The 20,338-nt window shown below is 39.3% G+C and overlaps 2 protein-coding genes across 2 annotated transcripts in view; one reads left to right on the plus strand and one right to left on the minus strand.

The window, feature by feature from the left end:
- Window positions 1–3,684, minus strand: part of mast3a (microtubule associated serine/threonine kinase 3a) — a 37,156-nt gene extending 33,472 nt beyond the window's left edge. The window contains exons 1-2 of the mRNA XM_037787161.1: window positions 3,370–3,684; window positions 1,892–1,923 (exon numbers count right to left, since the gene is read on the minus strand). Coding sequence (XP_037643089.1) covers window positions 1,892–1,923; window positions 3,370–3,411 — 74 coding nt within the window. The 5' untranslated portion in view covers window positions 3,412–3,684. The remainder of the gene's footprint in view (window positions 1–1,891; window positions 1,924–3,369) is intronic.
- A 5,838-nt stretch (window positions 3,685–9,522) lies between these two features.
- LOC119497936 (inhibin beta C chain) lies at window positions 9,523–12,177 on the plus strand. The gene is made up of 2 exons (XM_037786374.1): window positions 9,523–10,493; window positions 10,967–12,177. Exons 1-2 carry the CDS (start codon window positions 10,097–10,099, stop codon window positions 11,764–11,766), a joined length of 1,197 nt encoding a protein of 398 aa, XP_037642302.1. The 5' UTR covers window positions 9,523–10,096; the 3' UTR covers window positions 11,767–12,177.
- The last annotated feature ends 8,161 nt before the right edge of the window (window positions 12,178–20,338 follow it).

Raw genomic sequence — 20,338 nt, forward strand, 5'->3', positions numbered from 1 at the left:
GGAGCCTCCTTTTCAGCAACCTCGCAACAGTTTCCCAAGCAGGGTTATACATAAGGGATAATGTACAGTTAAGAAACCCCAACAGGGCGATGCCACACCCTGCTGCAAAGCGGAGGGGTTTTTCATTGCCCTGAAGGGGATTCTTTCACAACAATGACCCGCTACAGTAGCTGTACATTATCCTGCTTATTACACAGCTACTTACTTAAGAAATCAACAATTTGACACAAAACAGTCCACCAGTGTCCGACATCAGAACTGTGCCCATAGCAACGGTCTGCTACCCAGAGCAACGGTCTGCTATAAAGAAATAACAGACCCTAGAATGTCGTGATTGACCAATCAGAATCGAGTATTCAACAAAGCCGTGTAATAATATATTATAATTTATGCAGACCTTCACGTATTTGATTTACATTTGTTTGGGGATGAGTTATGTGCTTCCTTTTCTTAAGTGATTAATGCAAACAGAGGGTCAAAATGGGGCCCACAGCTAATGTAGCCCCTAGTGAGTTAAAGCTGCAGTGGGTAGAAATGGAGCAAATATGATTAAAACATTTTTTTTTTATAAGACGGTCGCTACATCCTGACAGTAGTGCACAAGACAGGTAATCTGAAATAAATCATGCTCCTCTGTGTCCTCCAATCAACCAATCAGAGCAGAGCTGGAGCCTGCCGTCTCTGAGCAGCTGTCAATCACATGCAAACTCCAGTCAAACGTTCAAACAGCGCTGGATAGGAACGATCTCTCTCTGAAATGACCTGTGATTGGCCAAAGTCTCCCGTCACGGACTAGATTTGTTAAAGCCTGAAAACAGAGCCATGAGGAGGTGCAGAAGTCTAGTTTTCTCTCAGAACACTTGAATTACAATATATTGAAAGGTTATTATGGATTTTTTGCCAAATGATACCCAAAATATTCAGCCTACTGCAGGTTTAATCCAGCCCTGCTAGGCTAGCTACAGTTTAAAATACACCATTCTGTTAACACTGAGATCATTGAACTTTTCCACAGACACACTACAAGTCCCTACTGAAATATTTGAGTGAATTGTTCTAAGAGAAACCATTCACCTTTATCAATAACATATTAGTATTATATTGAAGCACTCAGGGTGCAACAGAGAAACACTGCTTTCCATGAACAATGACAATTCCCTTGTTTGTTTTTTTAACTCTTTAAAATATTTAAATCTGTCACCTGATCTGCTGTTAGTTCCTCGTGATTCTAATTATTTCCTCTGACTCACAGAGGGTGAGACTGACCCGGTGTGATTTCTCCTCTAAAGACTATAGGGAAAGTCCCTGAACAGGTTCAAGACAGTGAAGAGGTTGATCTGGGGCAAAGGAAACTCACAAGCAGGTTCCTTCACGCTGTTCGTGTGTGTCACTCTGTTGTTATAACTTGATATGATCTTGTCAAGTTAATCATCAGGTGATTACCTTTGAATTTTGGAGAGGAAGCAGATTTACATAAAACAAACACGGCTGAGTTAATCTGGCTCAGCTTGTTTGCTCAGTTCACATATTTTAATCACCAAATGATTAACTCTACTGTAGCAAAATGGGGAAAATGATTCAGATATTCAATGTATATTCACAATAAGACTTCAACTCTTCCACTGTTATCACATCAGAGATGTTTGCACCTCACCTCCATCTCTGCTCTCCCTCTTTTACGTAAAAAACCTGTCCGAGCGGTGAGACTGCTCTGACTTTCAAGCCGTTACCAGCTTCAGAAGTTAAATGTCAACTGGTGTGAAATGTGGCATGTGTGCACAATAAAACTGACAATTGACAGGCACCTGGCTGGTCTGGTTTGAGGAGGGGGGAAAAGCAAAAGCAGACAGAGACACACACAGAATAAGTCAGTTAATAATATCCTACTTACACATTTCCCCTGCGAGGAAGACTCAGTTCTTTCTAGAAAAAGAAGAGATGGGATATATTAAAATGAGGATATCTTCTTAAATGTTGTTCATGCTAACATTGCTTTGAAATGCAGATATCAGCTGTTTGAGCAGAGAGGATTATTCAACATTTGGCTGAAGGACCTCTTCACAAATCAATTCCTTATCAAGGTACACTCATTATGAACGTCTTTGTGTGTTTCTGCTGTTATGAAAGCACAGAATAAACAGGGAGGATTGTGACTGTGCATTCATAAAAAAAATATTTTTTTTTAAATACAGCAGTTTTTCAGATGGATTTCCCTAAATGCTAACCCCCTCTCTGTCACTCCCACGCATCTTCCTTTTCAATGCACTGTAAATCTCATTAGCTGCAGTATGGCCTAGTTTCTTGCGTGACAAGTGGGTCTTCGAGTCATTTAATGGTGAGGATAAATCCTCACTAGCCCATGGCTACTGCAAAACTACCCTTGCCAGTCGTGATTTGAAGGACAGGGAACATTAAGGGTACTCTGCTAGACTAAGAGAGAGCTTGTTATTTGGAGGCTACTTTCACTGATTTCATCCTCTCCAATTTTCTAAATATAGTCTGTGACAGAGAGTGACATGGCGAATGTCACAGCTGCCACATATAAAAACAATTTGGGTTTCAACATACATAAACAAGGAGTTTTCTGCAGAGAAAAGATGTTTTGAATACAGTATTTTAAGTTTAAACACTAATCAGAACATATCTTTTTATGGGCTTAATGAAGATTATGTTGTGTCTTGGATTTAATGAATAATAATGTCACCATAACCATCATTATCATTATTAGTATAATGACAGGGCTGCACTTAACCTACATTTAAATTACAGATGAATTTAAGGCAGAAACTAATCACAACAACTGAATGGGAACACCCAGTTTGGACCAGTGAGTCTTTCATCACAAAAACACCTCCTCCATAATAGAAACAATGCAGCTTCTTCATTTATGCAGGGAAATATACACATGAATGAACTATATAGAGAGGGGAGAGAAAATATTCATTATTCCCATTCTGGACATTCCTGAGTGATAAACATGGCACCCATGCAGGAGAAGATTATTAAAAAGGATGTCAACCATCCAGGCACCCTTGGGGGTTTTAAGCTCCTATCACCAAGGCAACCATGCAGCTTCACAAAAGTACCAATGGATGGACAGCTCCAAAATAAACACATAAGACCATATAAATTATTATCTGATACAATTCACAACCAGGCATGAGGGGGAAAATGACAGATAATAAAACATTTAGAAGAATAATGGAGAATCAACATGCTACACCCATCCTCCTGGAGAAATATCCTCGCATCCGTCGCCTATATGGCTCATCTTCATCATCATCATCACCATCGTTTGCCTGGAAACAACCACATCAGAGCTGACATGACATGACATGACATGACAGCCTCCATCTCCATCCAGCCTACCTGTAGACCGCGACGTCTCAGGATATTCGGCTCATCCATCATTGAAGACAATTAGAAAAAAAGAAAAGAAGCGGATCTCGGATCAGTCAGCCCATCCTGCGATCCGTCCTCCTCTCCACAGAAGCATGGACAAATAGATAGATAGAGTCCTCCTCTCTGCTGCTGCTGCTTCTGCACCACCACCACCAGCAGCACCACCACCACCTCCAGCAGCACCACCTCCTCCTGCACGACCAGCCCAGAAAAGGTGCCCACCTCTCAGCCAGCTGATCAGGAAGAGGCTGGGTGAGGTTGGGTGGTTAGTTAACCTCGACCCATGTAATGAAGTGAGAAGGCGGTTTGACCCCACCCTCTTATTGATATCCTGTTGTCAAATGCAAAGTAGGCTATTGGTTATGCTGGGTGTCATGGGGATTTTCCAGATCATCACATACACTAATCATCATTTCATGCTCTCTTAAAAAGCTCAGTCTCTGGTCACCATGTTACAGCATCATTTGTGCACTAACTAACCCCCCTCCAGAAACACACTTGTTTCCATATGTTGTGTGGTAAACATGCAGTTAATCTGCCATTCACCCATCATGTGTCTGTCTGGTGGAATAACAGAGACGATGCAGAACAATTGTGCTTTGAAGGCAAGCTGAATAGCAGTGATTGATCTGTCACCCAGTGGTACCATGATGGTTTTTTTTTTCTTTCTCACCCCCATATACAACAATAGTCAGTCTCTTGTCCTGGGATGTCACATGATGTCCATTTGTGTGAGCCAGAGGGACTTGAATCCTTCATTGTTCTCTGGTGAAGTTCACTGTTTATCTGAATACTGCTTATTGGAAATCCAGAGTCTGCTGAGTGTGTCGGTTAGATTCAAGATTTGTTTCAAGTGATTACTTTGTATGAAAGGCATTTGTGACCAAATTAATTTTGCGGTATTCCAGCAATTAGTATTAAATTATGTGAATAATAATGCTCTAATAATAATAATACTGTGTCTTTTTCTGTCTTTCTGTGATTGCTTCATGTACAGCAGAACTTGAAGTGTCAATAAATAAATACTACATATATTTTTTTTTATTTTTATTTGATGTAAGAGTTGTGCCCATATAAGTATTCGAACAATATTTATCATAAGTAAAAATGTTTTCTAAATTTGACTTAAAATTGTATTTTGAAAGATTGAAGCAGAATATTTTGTTTCACATTTTCTGTTCGCTTGTTTAAAATTTATTTGTCTTAACTCTGCAGTAGGCAGAATATTTTTGGCATCATCGGGCAAAAATTCCATAATAACCTTTCAGCATATTATAATTCAAGTGTTCTGAGAGAAAACTAGACTTCTGCACCTCCTCATGGCTCTGTTTTCAGGCTTTAAAAAATCTATTTTGGCCAATCACAGGTCATTTCAGAGAGAGCGTTCCTATTGGCTGTGCTCCGGCTGGTGGGCGGTGCTTGGTATTTCCGCAACTGATCTCAACATGGCTGCCGGATCACAAACTTTCTAATTTTACAGCTAAACAGTACACTACAAGATGTTTCTGAAAACATTTGAGGCGAGAAATAGGCATTACAGTAACAGAATATTGATTCATATTTGAGTAGCGCTGCCTAGTTTGACAGTTTGAGCGAAGTTTGGGAGTGATTGACAGCTGCTCAGAGACGGCAGGCTCCAGCTCGGCTCTGATTGGTTGTTTCCTCCGGTTTGTGAAATCTTGCAGATGCCGTTAGGAGCAACGGAGGACACACAGGCACATGATGTTTTTCAGATTACCTGTCTCATGCACTACTGGCAGAGAGTGACCCTTTTATAAAAATAACTTCTTTTAATCATATTTTCTCCATTTCTATCCACTGCAATTTAAAATACCAATAAAGAAAAGTAAAATTCATTATCATAAAAGAAAGAAAGCGTGTGTCGTGTGTCGCATAAGTTCACACAATCACACAAGTTTTGATTTCAAATCATCTTCTGGTCAAACATTAATGTTTTTTTCCTGTATTATTTCTGTCACTAACCATGAGGTTATTGTTGTATATCACTGTGTATCTGTATAGCCTTCTATCATCAACAAACAAGAAGAGAGTTATAATCAGCTTCATACAAAGAAGAGATTTTTAAGAGGTCCACCCAGGTGACGGAAAAATGGTTAATGTTTCTGTATTTGTGTGACTCGTTTAATTTTTTTAGATGGACATTATCACAAACTGTGCCAAAATTATTTAAATAAAATGTCCATGTGTACAAATATCTAGATGTCCTTCACCAGACTGATGATGCAGTTTGGAGCTACTAAAGGACAGAGTGAGTCCCTATGCGTCCTTTTGTCCTGCTCTCCATGTGATCCAGCATAGGTCATCTTCAAATTGTCCATACTCATTAGTGAAACCAGTCAGGCATGAAAGTCAGCTCTTCCTCTTTTAACTGCCCTCTTTTTACAGTCATGTGCTCTTACTCTTTATCTCTGATCTTAACCTCATTTACCTGCATTGCAAGGCGGAAAGGTAGAAATAAGAGTTTTCTAACAGTCCAGCCACTCGGGATTTGTTTTTTGTTTTAATTCTGTGAACTGGAAATAAAGAATAAAATGAAATAAAACATAAATGGAATCAACCCTGGGGAAAAATCTCTCAAGGTTACAAGTGTTTATCTTTAAAATTGTCTATGAAAGTTTGGCTCAGTCACTGTTTCTTAGTTGAGGGGTTAAATCACAAACCTGGTCAGAACTGCTTGAACGAGATAAAAGAACCAACCAGAACCATCAAATATGAGCACTAACTTCTTATTACATGGCCTTTTCAACATCTGGAAAAGATAATTCTCCCTCTCAATCTCTAATATTAAATGTTGAGTTTCTGCAAACAATGGATTTCCTCTCATTCTCTCAACTCCATATGAGATTCATATCAATATTACGTTTCCCATGCTCCTGCTAACTCCAAATAAAGCTGTACTTGGCAAATTGAAGTCTGTAATGTAGCTTGAAAACCACTAGAGGACGCAATGGAGCTATAAGTCTATTTATGTTAACCCTGGAGAGGACAAGTTCTCCTCTCCTCTGCCAGGTGCAGCCTGGGAATGGTTCAGTCCCTCGCCACTCTGTAGGCAGTTTGATTAAAAGTAAAGGGAAGAGAAAATTGCAAGAAAATAAATAAAGGAATGGATGAATAGATGAATGAATGAATGAATGAATGAATGAATGAATGAATGAATGAAGGTATAGTGGAATGGTAGCACACTTTTCTCCATTAATTGCCATTAACACATTCATCTATGTTGTGAAAAAGTAAAATAGAATCAATATGTAAGTAAACTATTACATGTGATATCAACCTTTTGTTGCTCGTGACCCCGTAAAGGAACAGTGTGTAGGATTTTGGGGGATCTATAAGCAAAGATGGAATATAATATTAATAAGTATGTTTTCATTAGTGTATAATCACCTGAAACGAATCGTTGTGTTTTTGTTTGCTTAGAATGAGTCCTTCGTATTTATATATGGAGCGGGTCCTCTTCACGGAGTCTACCATGTTGCTCTGCCATGTTTCTACAGTAGCCCAGAACAGACAAACCAAAAACTGGCTCTAGAGAGAGCCTTTAGTGTTTTTATGTTACCCTTACTTGCCCACATTCAGACCTTAAAAAAAGGGAGGATTTCAAAACCAAAGTGGGCAGTCTTTTTAGATTTAAGATTCAGAGACTTTGTTTCCTGCATTCTGGTGACTTTAAAAGAGTGAAAATAACAAAATAATAAGTACACAGCAACAGCATTTTGTGTTAAACTTTTAATTTTACCTTTAATTCTCAGGAAAGAAAATTGAATAATTCGCCCCTCTGGTGTGAGCTTGGCGTGTGAATCTCTGGCATAAACTAATATTCATCTGTTTTTATTTATTTTTGCTCCTGCTTGAGTATTTCTTTCTCTTAGCTCTCTCTATATTCTCTCTCCGTCTCTCACTCACTGAAGGCCCTTTCAGACAAAACGCGACAACGTCACCACTGCGCTCTGAAACCCGTTATTTCCAATGGCTTTCGAAATTGCCTCGACAGCTTTTAGCTGCGTCAAGCAGAGCCCAACTCTGGGCGCTGCACGCTGTGGCGAGCGCAGGTCAAACATGAGCTCAAACATGAGCTCAAACTGTGCTGTGTCACGAGCACAGACAGCTCTCCTCCGCCGGGAAACAACAGTTAGTGTTGCTCTCATGTCGTTCACGTGGAAACAGTAGGGATTATACACACTGTTCAGTTCCAGAAACAGGCTAAGATTACGAAAAAGGAAAAAAAAGTGTGAAGATTTGCCATCAATTGGGAGAAATATGGGAGAATTGTGAACCCGGGAGGAAACTGGGAGAGGGCAATGAAAAACGTCAGTTTCCTGGGAAAATCTAGAAGGTTTGGCTTGTATGACGTTACCCCAAGGCCACCATAGTTCTCCGACACGCTTTGAAAGGGAGGAGTGAGCGGACGGGTATTCAATTGGTTGCAATCTGCAGCCTCGCCGCTAGATGGCAATAAATCTTACACACTGTACCTTTAATACAAAGCCGTGCTAATTGTGAATCCTTAAATTTCATGTCTGAGTTGTGAGCAGTTCAATCAAAAGTAAGTTCAGTTCTTAGATTGTGTCAGTTAAATAATTTTATATATATATATTTATAAGAAAAAGCTAAAAACATGATTTGAGTTTTTTAAAAAAAGAAAAAAAAACTTTTCCATCTTATTATCTGGTGACATCTTAGATTCTCCTCGCGACCCTGAAACCCCTGCACTATGCAATGTGCTGTCCTTATCTGACTTCATGTTTAAAACAGCCAGCGTCTCTGCCTGTTACCAGCATGCATGATGAAATTCGCCGTCATTACTCAGAAACTTCTGTCTCATGATGACAAAACATTTTTTTTCCCCCTCTCTGTCTCTCACACGAGACATGAAAAGAGTAGGAGGAATAGCCATAAGAAGAGAGTGACAGTCTTACATGACAGTTTAAACAAGCTTGCCAGTTTGCATGAGTCACTTTACGCCTTTCACACACTTTCAACCCCCAAGGCAGGCTCACCTTGCAGAGCACACGATTGTTTCATCACCTCAGTGACTCACTGCTCAGAACTTCAGTGTCTTCTTCGGTAACTTCTTCATATGTTCAAATATTGTCCTGGCTTTTTTTAATTTAGGGAAAACTATTCTTGATGTTGTGACCCTTTATAGCCTTTTTCAACCCCTCGTCACACATGATGTGTCGGTGAGCTGTGAGAGGTTCACCCAAAGAGTAATGCTCTCATCTCAGTTTGTTTCATTTAGTCCGAAAGAGGAAGTTCTCCAGCATGTCACAAGTAAAGAGAGAAAAGTCAGTAAAAATAACCATAATTTTGTGCAGCAGAAATGCTTTCCTTCTTCCCCACACACACACACACTGCATTGCATGAGCTTTGAATTATGACATTTAACAAGTCATTTAAATTTGCATTCACATCTTAAATTTTATAATTGTGTGGTACTAACTTTTATTGTTTTATTATATCACAATGTACATATTAGCATTGAACGATATTTTTATTAACCCTCTTAATAGTTGTACTATCTGACTTCCAAGCTCACAATTTGGCAAAAAAAGTCCATAAATGCACTTTTATGGAAATTTACCGTAAAATGAAATCTTTATCAGTTAATGTGGGAAAGCCCTCGGGTGGAGAGAACAGGGTCAATGACACAGACGACCACGTCGAAGGGTGGGGAAACTACTTTGTAATTAAGCAGTGCACTGACCCTATTTACTGATAGAAGAGAGGGTTTTTCACATGCTGATAACTGCTCGGCGACACTCAACGCTGCAGAAGCAGCTCTTAAGTCTGTCCCAACTATTGCAACTGAAAGACAGTAGATGTCAGATCAGTCAATTTAAATCGTCATAAAAAAGATAGCACTTTTCACAGGAAGCTCTGTTTGATCGTTTACGAGCCCCTTACATTACATATATGATGTGGTTACAGTAATAGACGGAGATAATTTACTTTGTCATTGGAGCTCCAGACAGTTTCCTCTTTCAACAAACTTTGTTTGTTTATCTCTTTTCTAACCTTGAGGCATTTCCTCTGTGGCCTTGTTAAAAGAGGGAGGGCTAACACACAGATAATTAACCTTTTTCTGTCTTTATTGTACAGTATGCTGTCACAAAAAGCTGATAGAATATACATGGTGAGGCTGAACTGGACTTCAGCGTCTAGTCAGTGAGAATCTAAATAGACTGTTGTACCTGCTCCTGACCTCTGACCATACTTGGCAGAGTTGCAAGGGAACAGAGCGACCCAGCCTTATAGGGATCAATAAACTACCACATTATCATTATTAACCCTGGAGGAGCTAATGTAATTGCCCCATTGTCCATCTCCTTAGAACTGGTAACTGTAAGACATATGGTCTTTTATTTGATTAAGTGACGCATTACTGGACAATCGTGGTGACTCCATGTACTCGTGACGTAACCAAACCTCATCCAGAAATCCCTTTATTTGATGTATCCTATCTCTAATCTGTCTAATTGATGTGCTAATAAAACTGGGGGAAAAAAGCTGTAAATGTTGATATTAATTTCACATATTTCTCATTTAAGTCACACATAACACAATGCTGCTAAAATGTTGCCACATAATGACATATGGCGGCTCACCTGACTAACCAGGGGTGTGGCAACACAGAAGCCCTATAAATGAAAGCAAGAATTTCATTCATAACATGGACAAACCCCATCCACTGAGCTGCAGCACTCTCACACCAGACCTACCTGGCAGGCTCACTATGCTCAGATCACTCCTCTCCTGCACGCTGCTGCTCCTCGCCTCCCTCTGCGGCTCAGGGGAGAGCTGGCCTCACGTGGCCCACGGAGGCACACCTGATGTGGACGGAAGGGACAGCCAGAGGGTGCTGCTCCTGGAGGCGGTGAAGACGGGGATCCTCGGCTCGTTGGGTATGGACAGGGAGCCCAGGCCGACCCGAAGGGCCTCGGAGGAAGAGATGACGAAGATGTATCAGCTCTACAGGGAGAAATTGAGAGAGATGAGAGGGAACTCCAGCCAGCCGATGAGGGAGACCTGGCAGTCCACCATGTCTACGGTGCTCTTTCCAACTACAGGTGAGACATCAGGACTTGTAGTGACTGTCATGCTTCAATGACTGGCGTGAAAAGACAGTTTGAGTGGGAGTAGGAAAGAATGTGACTAGTTCAAGAAAGGTTGCAGTGTGAGTTTACCTGTGCATTTGCAGACAATAGCCGTTGTGCCGGTGTGGTTGTGAATAATCCCTCATCCTCCAGGTGAAGATCGCTGACTTCCTGGAGGAGTTTAAACATATGCGTATGGTTGGAAATAGAATCAAACATTCCTGTAAAGAAAGCAAACACATTCCTACAAGCTTTTAGAAGACATGAGCGTGACAGGCACGCCTTTCTACAGTGATGTTACACTTTGAACACATGTTTTTATCAGGGTCATCAATGATAAACCGACCAATGACAAGAAGGCATTGGAATTCAAAATAAAAGATTTGTTTTTCCACTCTCTCCACGTCATGATGTTTCTAATGAAGCTTTTCCTTATTTGTTTTTAGTGGAGCCGATGAAAGTGGTTCGGAGAGGAGAACACCCACATCCACATTCAGGTCAACGCCTTCAGTGGTACAGAGCTGTTTTCCACAAGAACCCCAACATCCAGACCGAGCTGACACTAGCTCGGGCTGAGCTGAAGATCTCCAGGCAGATTCTAGATAAACCCACTTCAGTTCAGCCTGAGGCAAGACCAGAGATTAAAGTTAAAGTGAACCGGGTGAAACCGGTGAACTCTGATGCGTGGACACACATAGACCTTCCAGTCAGCGCCAACGTGTCGAGCACTCAAGATGTGACGCTGGACATCAGCCCCGAGGCGGAGAGGTGGATGAGGACTGATGGCGCTGAGGCACTGGTTGTGGATGTGGGGATAGTTATGGGTAAAAAAGACAAAGCAAACCCAACCATTTCTCTGGAGTTAGGCCTCACGCAGCCTGAACCGGCCCGGAAGAAGAGGCTGCCTCGCTCCAACAAGGAAGACATCTGCGATGAGCGAGGGTGGTGCTGCCGGAAGTCTGTCACCGTAACCTTCAAGGAGATCGGCTGGACGGACTGGGTGGTGGCCCCGGCTGAGTACACCATGCATTTCTGCGACGGCACCTGCCCCCACAACTACAAGCCTGCGAGCATGCACACGCAGGTGAAGTCTCGGCTGCATCTGATTACCAAAGGAGAGTCGCCTCGGCCCTGCTGCGTGCCGGCGGCCTACGAGCCCATGGTCCTCATGCACTATGACAGTAGGGGAAGGTTGGAGGTGACTCCTTTTGATGACTTCATTGTCACTCAGTGTCACTGTGCCTGAGGAAGTGTGCTTTTTACTTTAATTTAAACTTTTGGAAGAGTATTGCCACTAAAATAACATGTTACATGCTGATTGTGTTCTCAAAGGAAACATGGTACAGCTGCATTATTAGTGGTTAACTAAATAAAAATAGTAATTATCCACTTTATTACTTTATCAATGTTACTCCTGCACTGAGTTTTGTTTTGCATTGTGTGATCAAGCAGTAGATCTGTTCATTCACTTTTATTTATTTAAAGTTCTATTTATGTTATTTGTGTTTTATTTTAATTTTATTAAAGCATATTTTAGTACTATTTAATTTTATTATTATTTAAAGTACTGTATTGTTTTGTAAGGCATATGTTTGCTCTCTTATTCATTTCAATAATTATATGAAGACCTAAATAAATGATTTATTGCACTTGAATATAGCGACATGTACGTTTCATTATGAGCATGATATGTTTTCTCGTATTTGTCATTTTTCCAAAGAAATACTATCACTATTACGAAGGTCACGGCGTGACAGAGAAACCAGCCTGTAAAGATATGATAACTTCTATCTCCCATTAATGAGTTGTGCTGTGGCCTTGAACGGTTAGTTCAGGAACACAAGTGACATAATCATTAGTTTAAAGGGAGACACTAACAGGCAAATACAATTCATGCGCTGGTGAATCTTGAGATTTTGGGCTATTTTGCTTCCATAACACTTCTTCTTTCAGACTAGCAGAAAGACAACATTTAAAATACACATTTAGATGTTTATTTTACTAATACTTGTTAACATTAGATAATGCCTCATTTGCATATTTAAAAATAAAATTTCAGAAATCATGTAATACAAAAAACAATTCTCTTAATGTAAGTAATCAACTGGGCAAGTTTCATGGTGATGTCAATTAGTTAAACATATCTACCCGAGTCACCTGTCGTGTCTTGCAAATTGTAGTGAATTTTATAATCCATATCTTTTTTTTTTTTTTTTGGACTTAGTTTTTATTGCAGTTTCAGCAACTTAAACAATCATCATCACATTATTTTCTACTGTTTTTTCATTTTACAGCTGTCTCTTTGTTTTTACACACAATTTCACAACTTAAAACAAGAGGGTGGAGGGAGAAAAAAACAAAACAAGACTTCCTCTTAAACTATAATTTCAATTGAATTCGGAGAAAAAGGAAGGATACATACTTAGACAATCTAAAGAATTAAAATAAAATAAAGTAAAATTAATTAATAAAAAAAATTAAATAAATGTGGTGAAGGGTTGGAAGGTCAGGGAGGGGAAAAGTATGTGGAAGGGTATGTGTTGTATGGGTGTGTGTATATGCTTAGAGAGATGATCTGGGTCAGGAAGACAGAGATACAAGTATGATCCAGGATATATAAAAATATTCAGATCACAGATCACGGTATTAGTATGGTCATGGCAGGACTCCACCTTTTAATAAATGTGTCTTTTTGTAGTTTTAGGGAATAGGTTATTTGTTCCATGTGGTAAATTTCCCATACCTTCTCAATCCATAAGTTGTATGTTAGGGGCTCAGGTTTAAGCCATTTAATAGTGATGCATTTAATTGCTGCTGTTAGCAATATTTGTAAGAGATATTTTTTAGCTCTTCCATCAATGCCTTCCGGTTTTGCTCCCAGCAGTGCCATTTTTGGGATCTTTGGTGAAGTTTTATAATCCATATCTTTAAAGGTTGTTTTCTCGAAAAAAAGAAATTCTCTCAGAGATGGTACATGTCCACAGCCTCCGTCCCTCCGTGCAATGCATTCTGGTAGCATGGCGGCACGATTCATGATAAAGTTGAGGTCTAGGCTACTTTATGCAAATCAGGGGCGGCTGGCACGACTCTGGAACCTCCCTAGAAACTTTTAAACTAAACGTTGTCGATCTAAAATAAAGACAGATTCAGCAATGTTTCGGTGAACCATTTTTGTGATATGAGAGAAGAAGGTTTCCAAAAGAGCCGCCATGTTGGTTCTGGTTTGAAAGCTGGTAGCAAGCAGCTCACGGGGGAAAGCGTTCGTCCAATCAGGTGCCTAGTATCTTGTGTCTAGTGGCAGCTCATCAAGCATCCAATGCTGGGAAGTGAGGCGATTCCTCACCATAAAAAAACGCCCCTGTGGACACGTACCATGAGCCAGAAATCTCCACTTCAGTAGCACTTACATCCACCAAACTTTCCAGGTTCATTCTGTCTATATTCTGAAGGTTTTTACAGAGGAGTTCGTTCATATATCTTTCATAGCCTGATTTACAGAGCATTTTAATCCTAATATAAAATGACATGATCATTGTATCACTGAGTGATAAAAAGAGATATTCATAAACGTTGACTCTAACATGTAAAAAAATAATAATTAAACATAATTTTCAACCTGGCTTTATCAAGTGTTCAGATTTCTGTTCTGGAAATGTATGACAAAGAGCACAGATAATGCCTCATTTACACATTTAAACATTTAATTTTAGAAAACTTGTAATAATAATAAAAATTGTCTTAATGTAAGTAATCAACTGGGGAAGTTTCATGGTGATATCTATCATTACATTTGTTTTACCCTATTGGTGTGTCCCGAAAAAAAGCGGCTTGCTGTGTAAACTCCAGACAGCTCAGATTACGTATCAATGATAATAATGTAAATGCATTTTCATTACAGATTATCAAAGCTTCTTGTTGTAATATTTTATCTTTCAAGTGCTGTTGAGATAAGTCATTAGAGAAAGAACAAGTGTTTATGTGAGATATTCTACGATAAGTAACGATCGCCAAGAAAAAGTTATTCACGTGAGATAAAGAGCTCAGAAGTGGGACTCAAAAAGTGCAACTCAAGGTTTTTTTTGGTAATGAACAGATGATGAAGTGTGATATTAAGTGAGTGACCTGAAGTGAACTGAAGCAAGTTGCTCTGAAATGTTTAAATACTCCAAGTAGTGACACCAACAACCCAAATGAGTTATTAATAGTTTTTATCTTTGCATGGGTAAAGGTCACTTAAATATGAGCATGAGTTGTTTTACAATTGATAAAGTAGATGTATTAAAGAGTGGGGCGTATTGAGCGATCCTGGACGACTGAATAAAAGGCAGACGAATAAATAGGTGATTAATCAGAGCTTTTCTTATGGTAAATTCAGACCACTGCCCAGTAACCACTCACCCACTTCTTTGTTTATAACCCTGCTACTCTTTGTTTCAGGGATGACACAACTGAGGTTGGATGTCTTCAATCTTAGATTCGAGATTAGAAAGGTGCTGAGTTTGCAGTACCACCCAAAGTATACAAGTCTAAAAAGAATTATGGACAATATTTATCAAGGACCTTCTGTGTGCAATCTAGACAGCACAAACTCATTAGCCTCTTGGCTTTCTCCTGGTTTTAATCCTCACGTAGCCTTCCCGGAATACTATTACTGAAATTAATTCCAGGACGACAGGAAACAAAAATGAAAAATAACAGGAGAGAAAATGTCACAGTCGCTAAACCTCCCTCTCTTGTCATTACCCGTCCAGAGAAGCACAAATCACACTTCTCATTCTGTAACATTTGGACACAGATTTATCTCTTTCTCTCTTTCTTCCCTTATAGGATCTTTTAAGGAATAAGACGGTCTTGACTTCATATGGGAAAGGTTTTCACATCCTCTCTGTGTGTCTCCTCTGAAAAAACTGATTGACCACAAGTCACATAAAGAGGTGCTGACCTTTGCATGTTTGCAAGTCTTGATGGTGTACTTATTAAACATGTTTGTGTGCAACAACCATATTTTGCAGTTTTTGCCATTTTTGCAGTGTACATCTTATCTGCATTTACAGTAGATTATGCATACAGTAGCAAGTAAATTATCTTTCTCTATTCTCACATTTTTTTCTAAAACCTGAACAGGTGGCTATTAGCTAAAGACTTTTAAGAAAACATGAACGTTCACATTAAAATGCAATTGCAAAATGTTCTTCATCAATATTGTGTTATTTGCATCAACTTATCTTAATAATCAGGATAATAAAACCCTCCCAAATAGTCCATAACTAATGTGTAATTTTAACTAATTTAAATCCTTTTAATTGTGGTTGGTAATAAAAAAGTATTTTCTATGAGAGCAAAACAAGTTTCAATGTTCAAACGGAAATAATTTAATGAAAACATTGAAGCAGTGCTGCAGCCGTTGTAAACAAGACAGATAAATATTAAAAATGTGTCACGGCAAAAGTTTATTTACCATATAAAGAAGATCTATCGCTATTAAAACATAATGAACATTACATATACCATATAAGTGCACAAATCCACCTACTTATCAAAAATGTGGATCATTTTATATTCAAATATACCCTTTCTAGGTCTTTCTATTGTATCAAAAAAAGTAATTTGTAGATTTATTTATTTGTATATTTACCTGTTTAACTATGTGAAGAAAATAATATTAATAATCTATGCTGCTAAAATGTTTCTAGAGCCAAATGCAAACTTTCTGATACAAAAAAAGGACAACATGCATGGCAACAAGTGTGAAGAAATGGCCCACACTTCTCCTCACGAAAGGTCAAACTGAAAAGTGATTCATCGGTAATTCCAGACTTATCGAGCTTATCAACAGAGAACCATAAAACCATCAAATGTTATCAGATAATTTATTTAACTTGGGTTGTTGTCAAAATGTGGTTATTTGCGGTACAGTGTGTCTGATGTGATCTTAAATGAACTTTACCAAAAAAAAAAAAAAACAGTAGCAATCAAAGATCACAGTTAACAGAATAGATACAGCTACATATAATTATATTACTAACTTTACAGATGATACAAAATAATAATATTATACTGCATATGGGTGTATAGTCCAGCAGTATTTGTTTTTGTTTACAGGTCAGCTGTATCAAAGAAGCAGCTGCAAATGTTGTGCATTTATAGCCTGAGCAATGAATAGAGATGTGTCCTATAATGAATCTGGCATAATGTACACGTCGTCTTCTTGGGTGTCTGGGAGGATGGAGAGGTTACATGCAGGATCATTGCCGTATATTGCATCATCTGGTGAATCACACTGCAGGTACACATCCTCTTCAGATTCACCGGGAGACCTGCAGAGAAACAATAAGCGCATAGTGGTTAATGTCCCTATTAGAAAACACTTTTTCTGATGTAAAAAACCCATTGTGACACAAGGCAAATAGCATGTAAACTGTCTTCTTTCCCAGTTTCTATTCTTGCTCAGAGGAAAAACTCCCGCACTGAGTCATCAGCTGGCACGTTTGATTAATAGACTCTAAATTGTAGGAAACAACAGAAGAAGAGATCGCCTGCCAAATTGTGTGCATATATTACAACAGGGTTGTGCAAAATGGGGAAATTCAAAACCACGCACACCAGTGTTTCTTCATTTGTTTCCGTTCTGATCTCTTTTTGGACCGCTGCAGTTTCATAAATGTCATTTCAGCCTCAACATTTCCTCTAAAAGAAGGTCCTGCCTGTTAAGACTCAAAACTAAAAGCATGAAAATATTTGCTTACTTCTTCTGGTTTACTGAAGGCCTGTTGCGTCCGGTAGTGGTCAGGTTTTCGTAAATAGGAGTCTGTCCTGTTGGTTCCTCTGTGATCATACTGGTGTAGTGATGGGAATCATCTTGTGGTGTCTCTGTACTATCCTGCTTTTTCTGGCTTCTGCTTTGTACAAACTGCAACGTATTCCTCATTTTACTGTGGTATTTGTACACGATTACACCAACAACGATCATTAGCAGTAGAAAGAAGAGTGTCAGCCCAACAGCCAGACCTGCAGTGGAGCCGTGGGTCGGACTTGGGACAGTGACATTTCCATTGACAAAAGTGGTATTGTCAATCATGATCTGCAAGTGTGAAAGACACAGAATGACACTGAGTGACTGTGTGGCATTGCTCAAACTACTATATATAGTCATTTGTAACAATTTACATTTCTTGATTATCTATTCAAAAGTCACTTATTATTGCTTATTCATATTCAAAAAAGACCTCTACATAAATAAAATACACAGTTTGCTTCAGGATAACAGCTATCTATTTGTAAAAAAAATAATTCAATTAATGATTAAACATCACAATACACTCCAGGAAATGCTGTAAAAACAATCATGCACTTTAAGCCAAGACAAACAGTTTTCTGTCAATAAAAACAGTGGACTTACCATACAAGGCTTCGACGTTGTGGGTCAAGGTCTGAGTTGTGTGTGAAGACATGCAGTTTGTCTTTTAACACCTCACGCATGCGGCTGTGAAGTTCCCTTTTATTGAAATCATGGAAATGGGCTATGAAAGCACTGAAAGCAGAAGATTTCCTGTAAAAGCTCTTTCTGAAAATAGACAGCTGCTGACAGGAGCTGAATTACTGTTATATGCCTTATGACTCAATAGACACGTCTCCAATCTGAGCTCTGAAATAGTTTAGATTGATTGGACGATGTTTATGATTAAATAATTGATTGTGAACAGTATAAAGTTTGGGTATTTATTAGTTTCTCTAGTTGAAAAGTGTCAAATTTACAAAAAGAGAACTACTTTTTTCAGAATTGTGTAATGATTTTCATCATAAAGGGCTTCTTTAAACGTACTATATGTAACTTTCAGAAGATCCTTGTTATTGATGATACCTGTGGCCGTTAAGTGAACTGCAATCTCTCCCATGTCGTGCATTAATTCCTGATAATGGAAAGCTCGCCGTGCATTATCGCTTACATAATGTTCTGTAATGTTCCTATATTTTATTTGGACCATTGACTCCATGATACTAACAGCTTGCCGCAAGCAAATTACTTTATCAGCCAACCAAGCAGATCCGGGCTGCATAAGTTACAGCAAGCTGGCCAAACATAGCTTAAGCACTCAAGACAGTATTTTGCTGCATTAGCTGCACACTGTTGGCGCTTTAGGGGAACTACATTTAATTTTAAATTAGGTACACAAAAACTATTGCACTACTTTGCATGGTTTTTGACTCAAGCTACACACTAGGGAGAGACATTCAATTATGTCTATGGCTAAATTATATTCACATAAACAAAATAGCTGTAAAAATGGGAAGAGGGGGATTTATTAAAGGGACTGTTTGTAACTTTGTAAGCGTATAAATGTAGCGGGTCGGCACACATGCGCGCTCGCATATGCGCGTTCGCGTGTAGCCGCTGTACCCTCCTCCTCTGCCTGCTCGCCTTCACTCAGACAGCGCGTTATCGATCAGCTCGCTCCACCTCTAGACGTGAACGCGCGCTCACTCCACACTGCAGAAGAGTTAGTAGCTCTGAGAATATCTAGTGAATGCACAGGGGACATTTGTGCAGAAATAACTGCTGCAGCTCCTCCAGACAACAGAGGTTTCCGTGTCTTGTGAAGTGACGGAGCTGTGCAGAGAGTTACGTTACCCTCTCGTTACCGACCGGGTGCCGGTGCCTCCTCTGCTCTCTCCGGCTGCGGGCGGAGAGAGCAGGGAGACACGCTGCAGAGCCCCGCTGCCTCAGCCTGCACTTAGGCAGGAAAAGCCAACACTAGGATCAGATCTAAATCATGTTCATGGAGAGACCTTCGTCTGCTCAGCTAACATTACTGCCAAGCAGCTGAAATATGGAGTGTTATTGTGGTTTTAGCTGACGTGTGTCGCCTCACTGTTTTGAGCGATGCTCGTTCAGGTATATTTAGAGCGAGCAAGCGCGAGCCTGACGCTGACTTTCGTTGATTTAACGACCACAGGTGTCGCTGTTAAGAAGCATTTCTGAAAGTTACAAATAGTCCCTTTAAAGGAAGGTGTTCCACATTTCTTAGTCCAAGTTGCACCTATAGCAGGTGATACAAGCTGTAGTTGTCTCATCTTGATTACTGATCAGTAACCTGGTGCTAAAAAAGATGTAGCAAAGCTTCAGTAGAACAGCATGATTAGCTCTTCACTGTTCAGTATGAGCAAGTACAAATAAAATACACACTGATCTCACTGGCTGAAGGTTGAAGATAGGTTTAGATGTAGATATTAACTTTGTTTAGGAAATGTAATAGTTTCGAATCGACCACACAAAAAAGTTTTAATTAGCCGCCTGAAAAATAGATAAGTAAAATAAGCTTCCTTTGATTTTTATCTTTTGGAATATGGATGTTTAGATGAACTGATATTATTGTTGTTTTTACCCGTCAATATGATGCAATGTCAATGTTGTTAACGTTGCAGAGTTTATGTTTATTATCCCAAAAACAATAAACACACACAGATAAAGCTTAAGTTCATCCAAAGTTAAAGTTAATGTTATCTCTCATCTGCATGTCAATCAAGCTGCATTAATAAATGATATGAGATACTGTTAGAGTGAAACTGTGCTGCCAATCCCCCCTCACATACACATAAACATGAACAGAAGGGCTTTCTGGTTAATTCAACAGGAACTTTACCTCCCCCTGCTGTTACTTTCACTCGCCACACGCAGAATACACCAAACCATATTGTCACATTACTTGTGGACTAAATAATTCCCACCACATATATGTTCTGCAGAATTTGAAGAAAAGGGGATAAGCTGTAAGCTAACGGTTGTGTTGGTGATTTGAACCATCACTGTCTGGTTGTTT

This window comes from Sebastes umbrosus, chromosome 12 (assembly GCF_015220745.1).
Source record: "Sebastes umbrosus isolate fSebUmb1 chromosome 12, fSebUmb1.pri, whole genome shotgun sequence".
Lineage (NCBI taxonomy): Eukaryota > Metazoa > Chordata > Actinopteri > Perciformes > Sebastidae > Sebastes > Sebastes umbrosus.

What these genes read in the sequence shown, in the direction of transcription:
- LOC119497936 (XM_037786374.1), top strand. Translation starts at nt 10,097, where the DNA reads ATGGACAAACCCCATCCACTGAGCTGCAGCACTCTCACACCAGACCTA. An exon ending in GGTGCTCTTTCCAACTACAG is followed by an intron (nt 10,494 to 10,966) that starts GTGAGACATCAG and finishes ATTTGTTTTTAG; the next exon opens with TGGAGCCGATGAAAGTGGTT.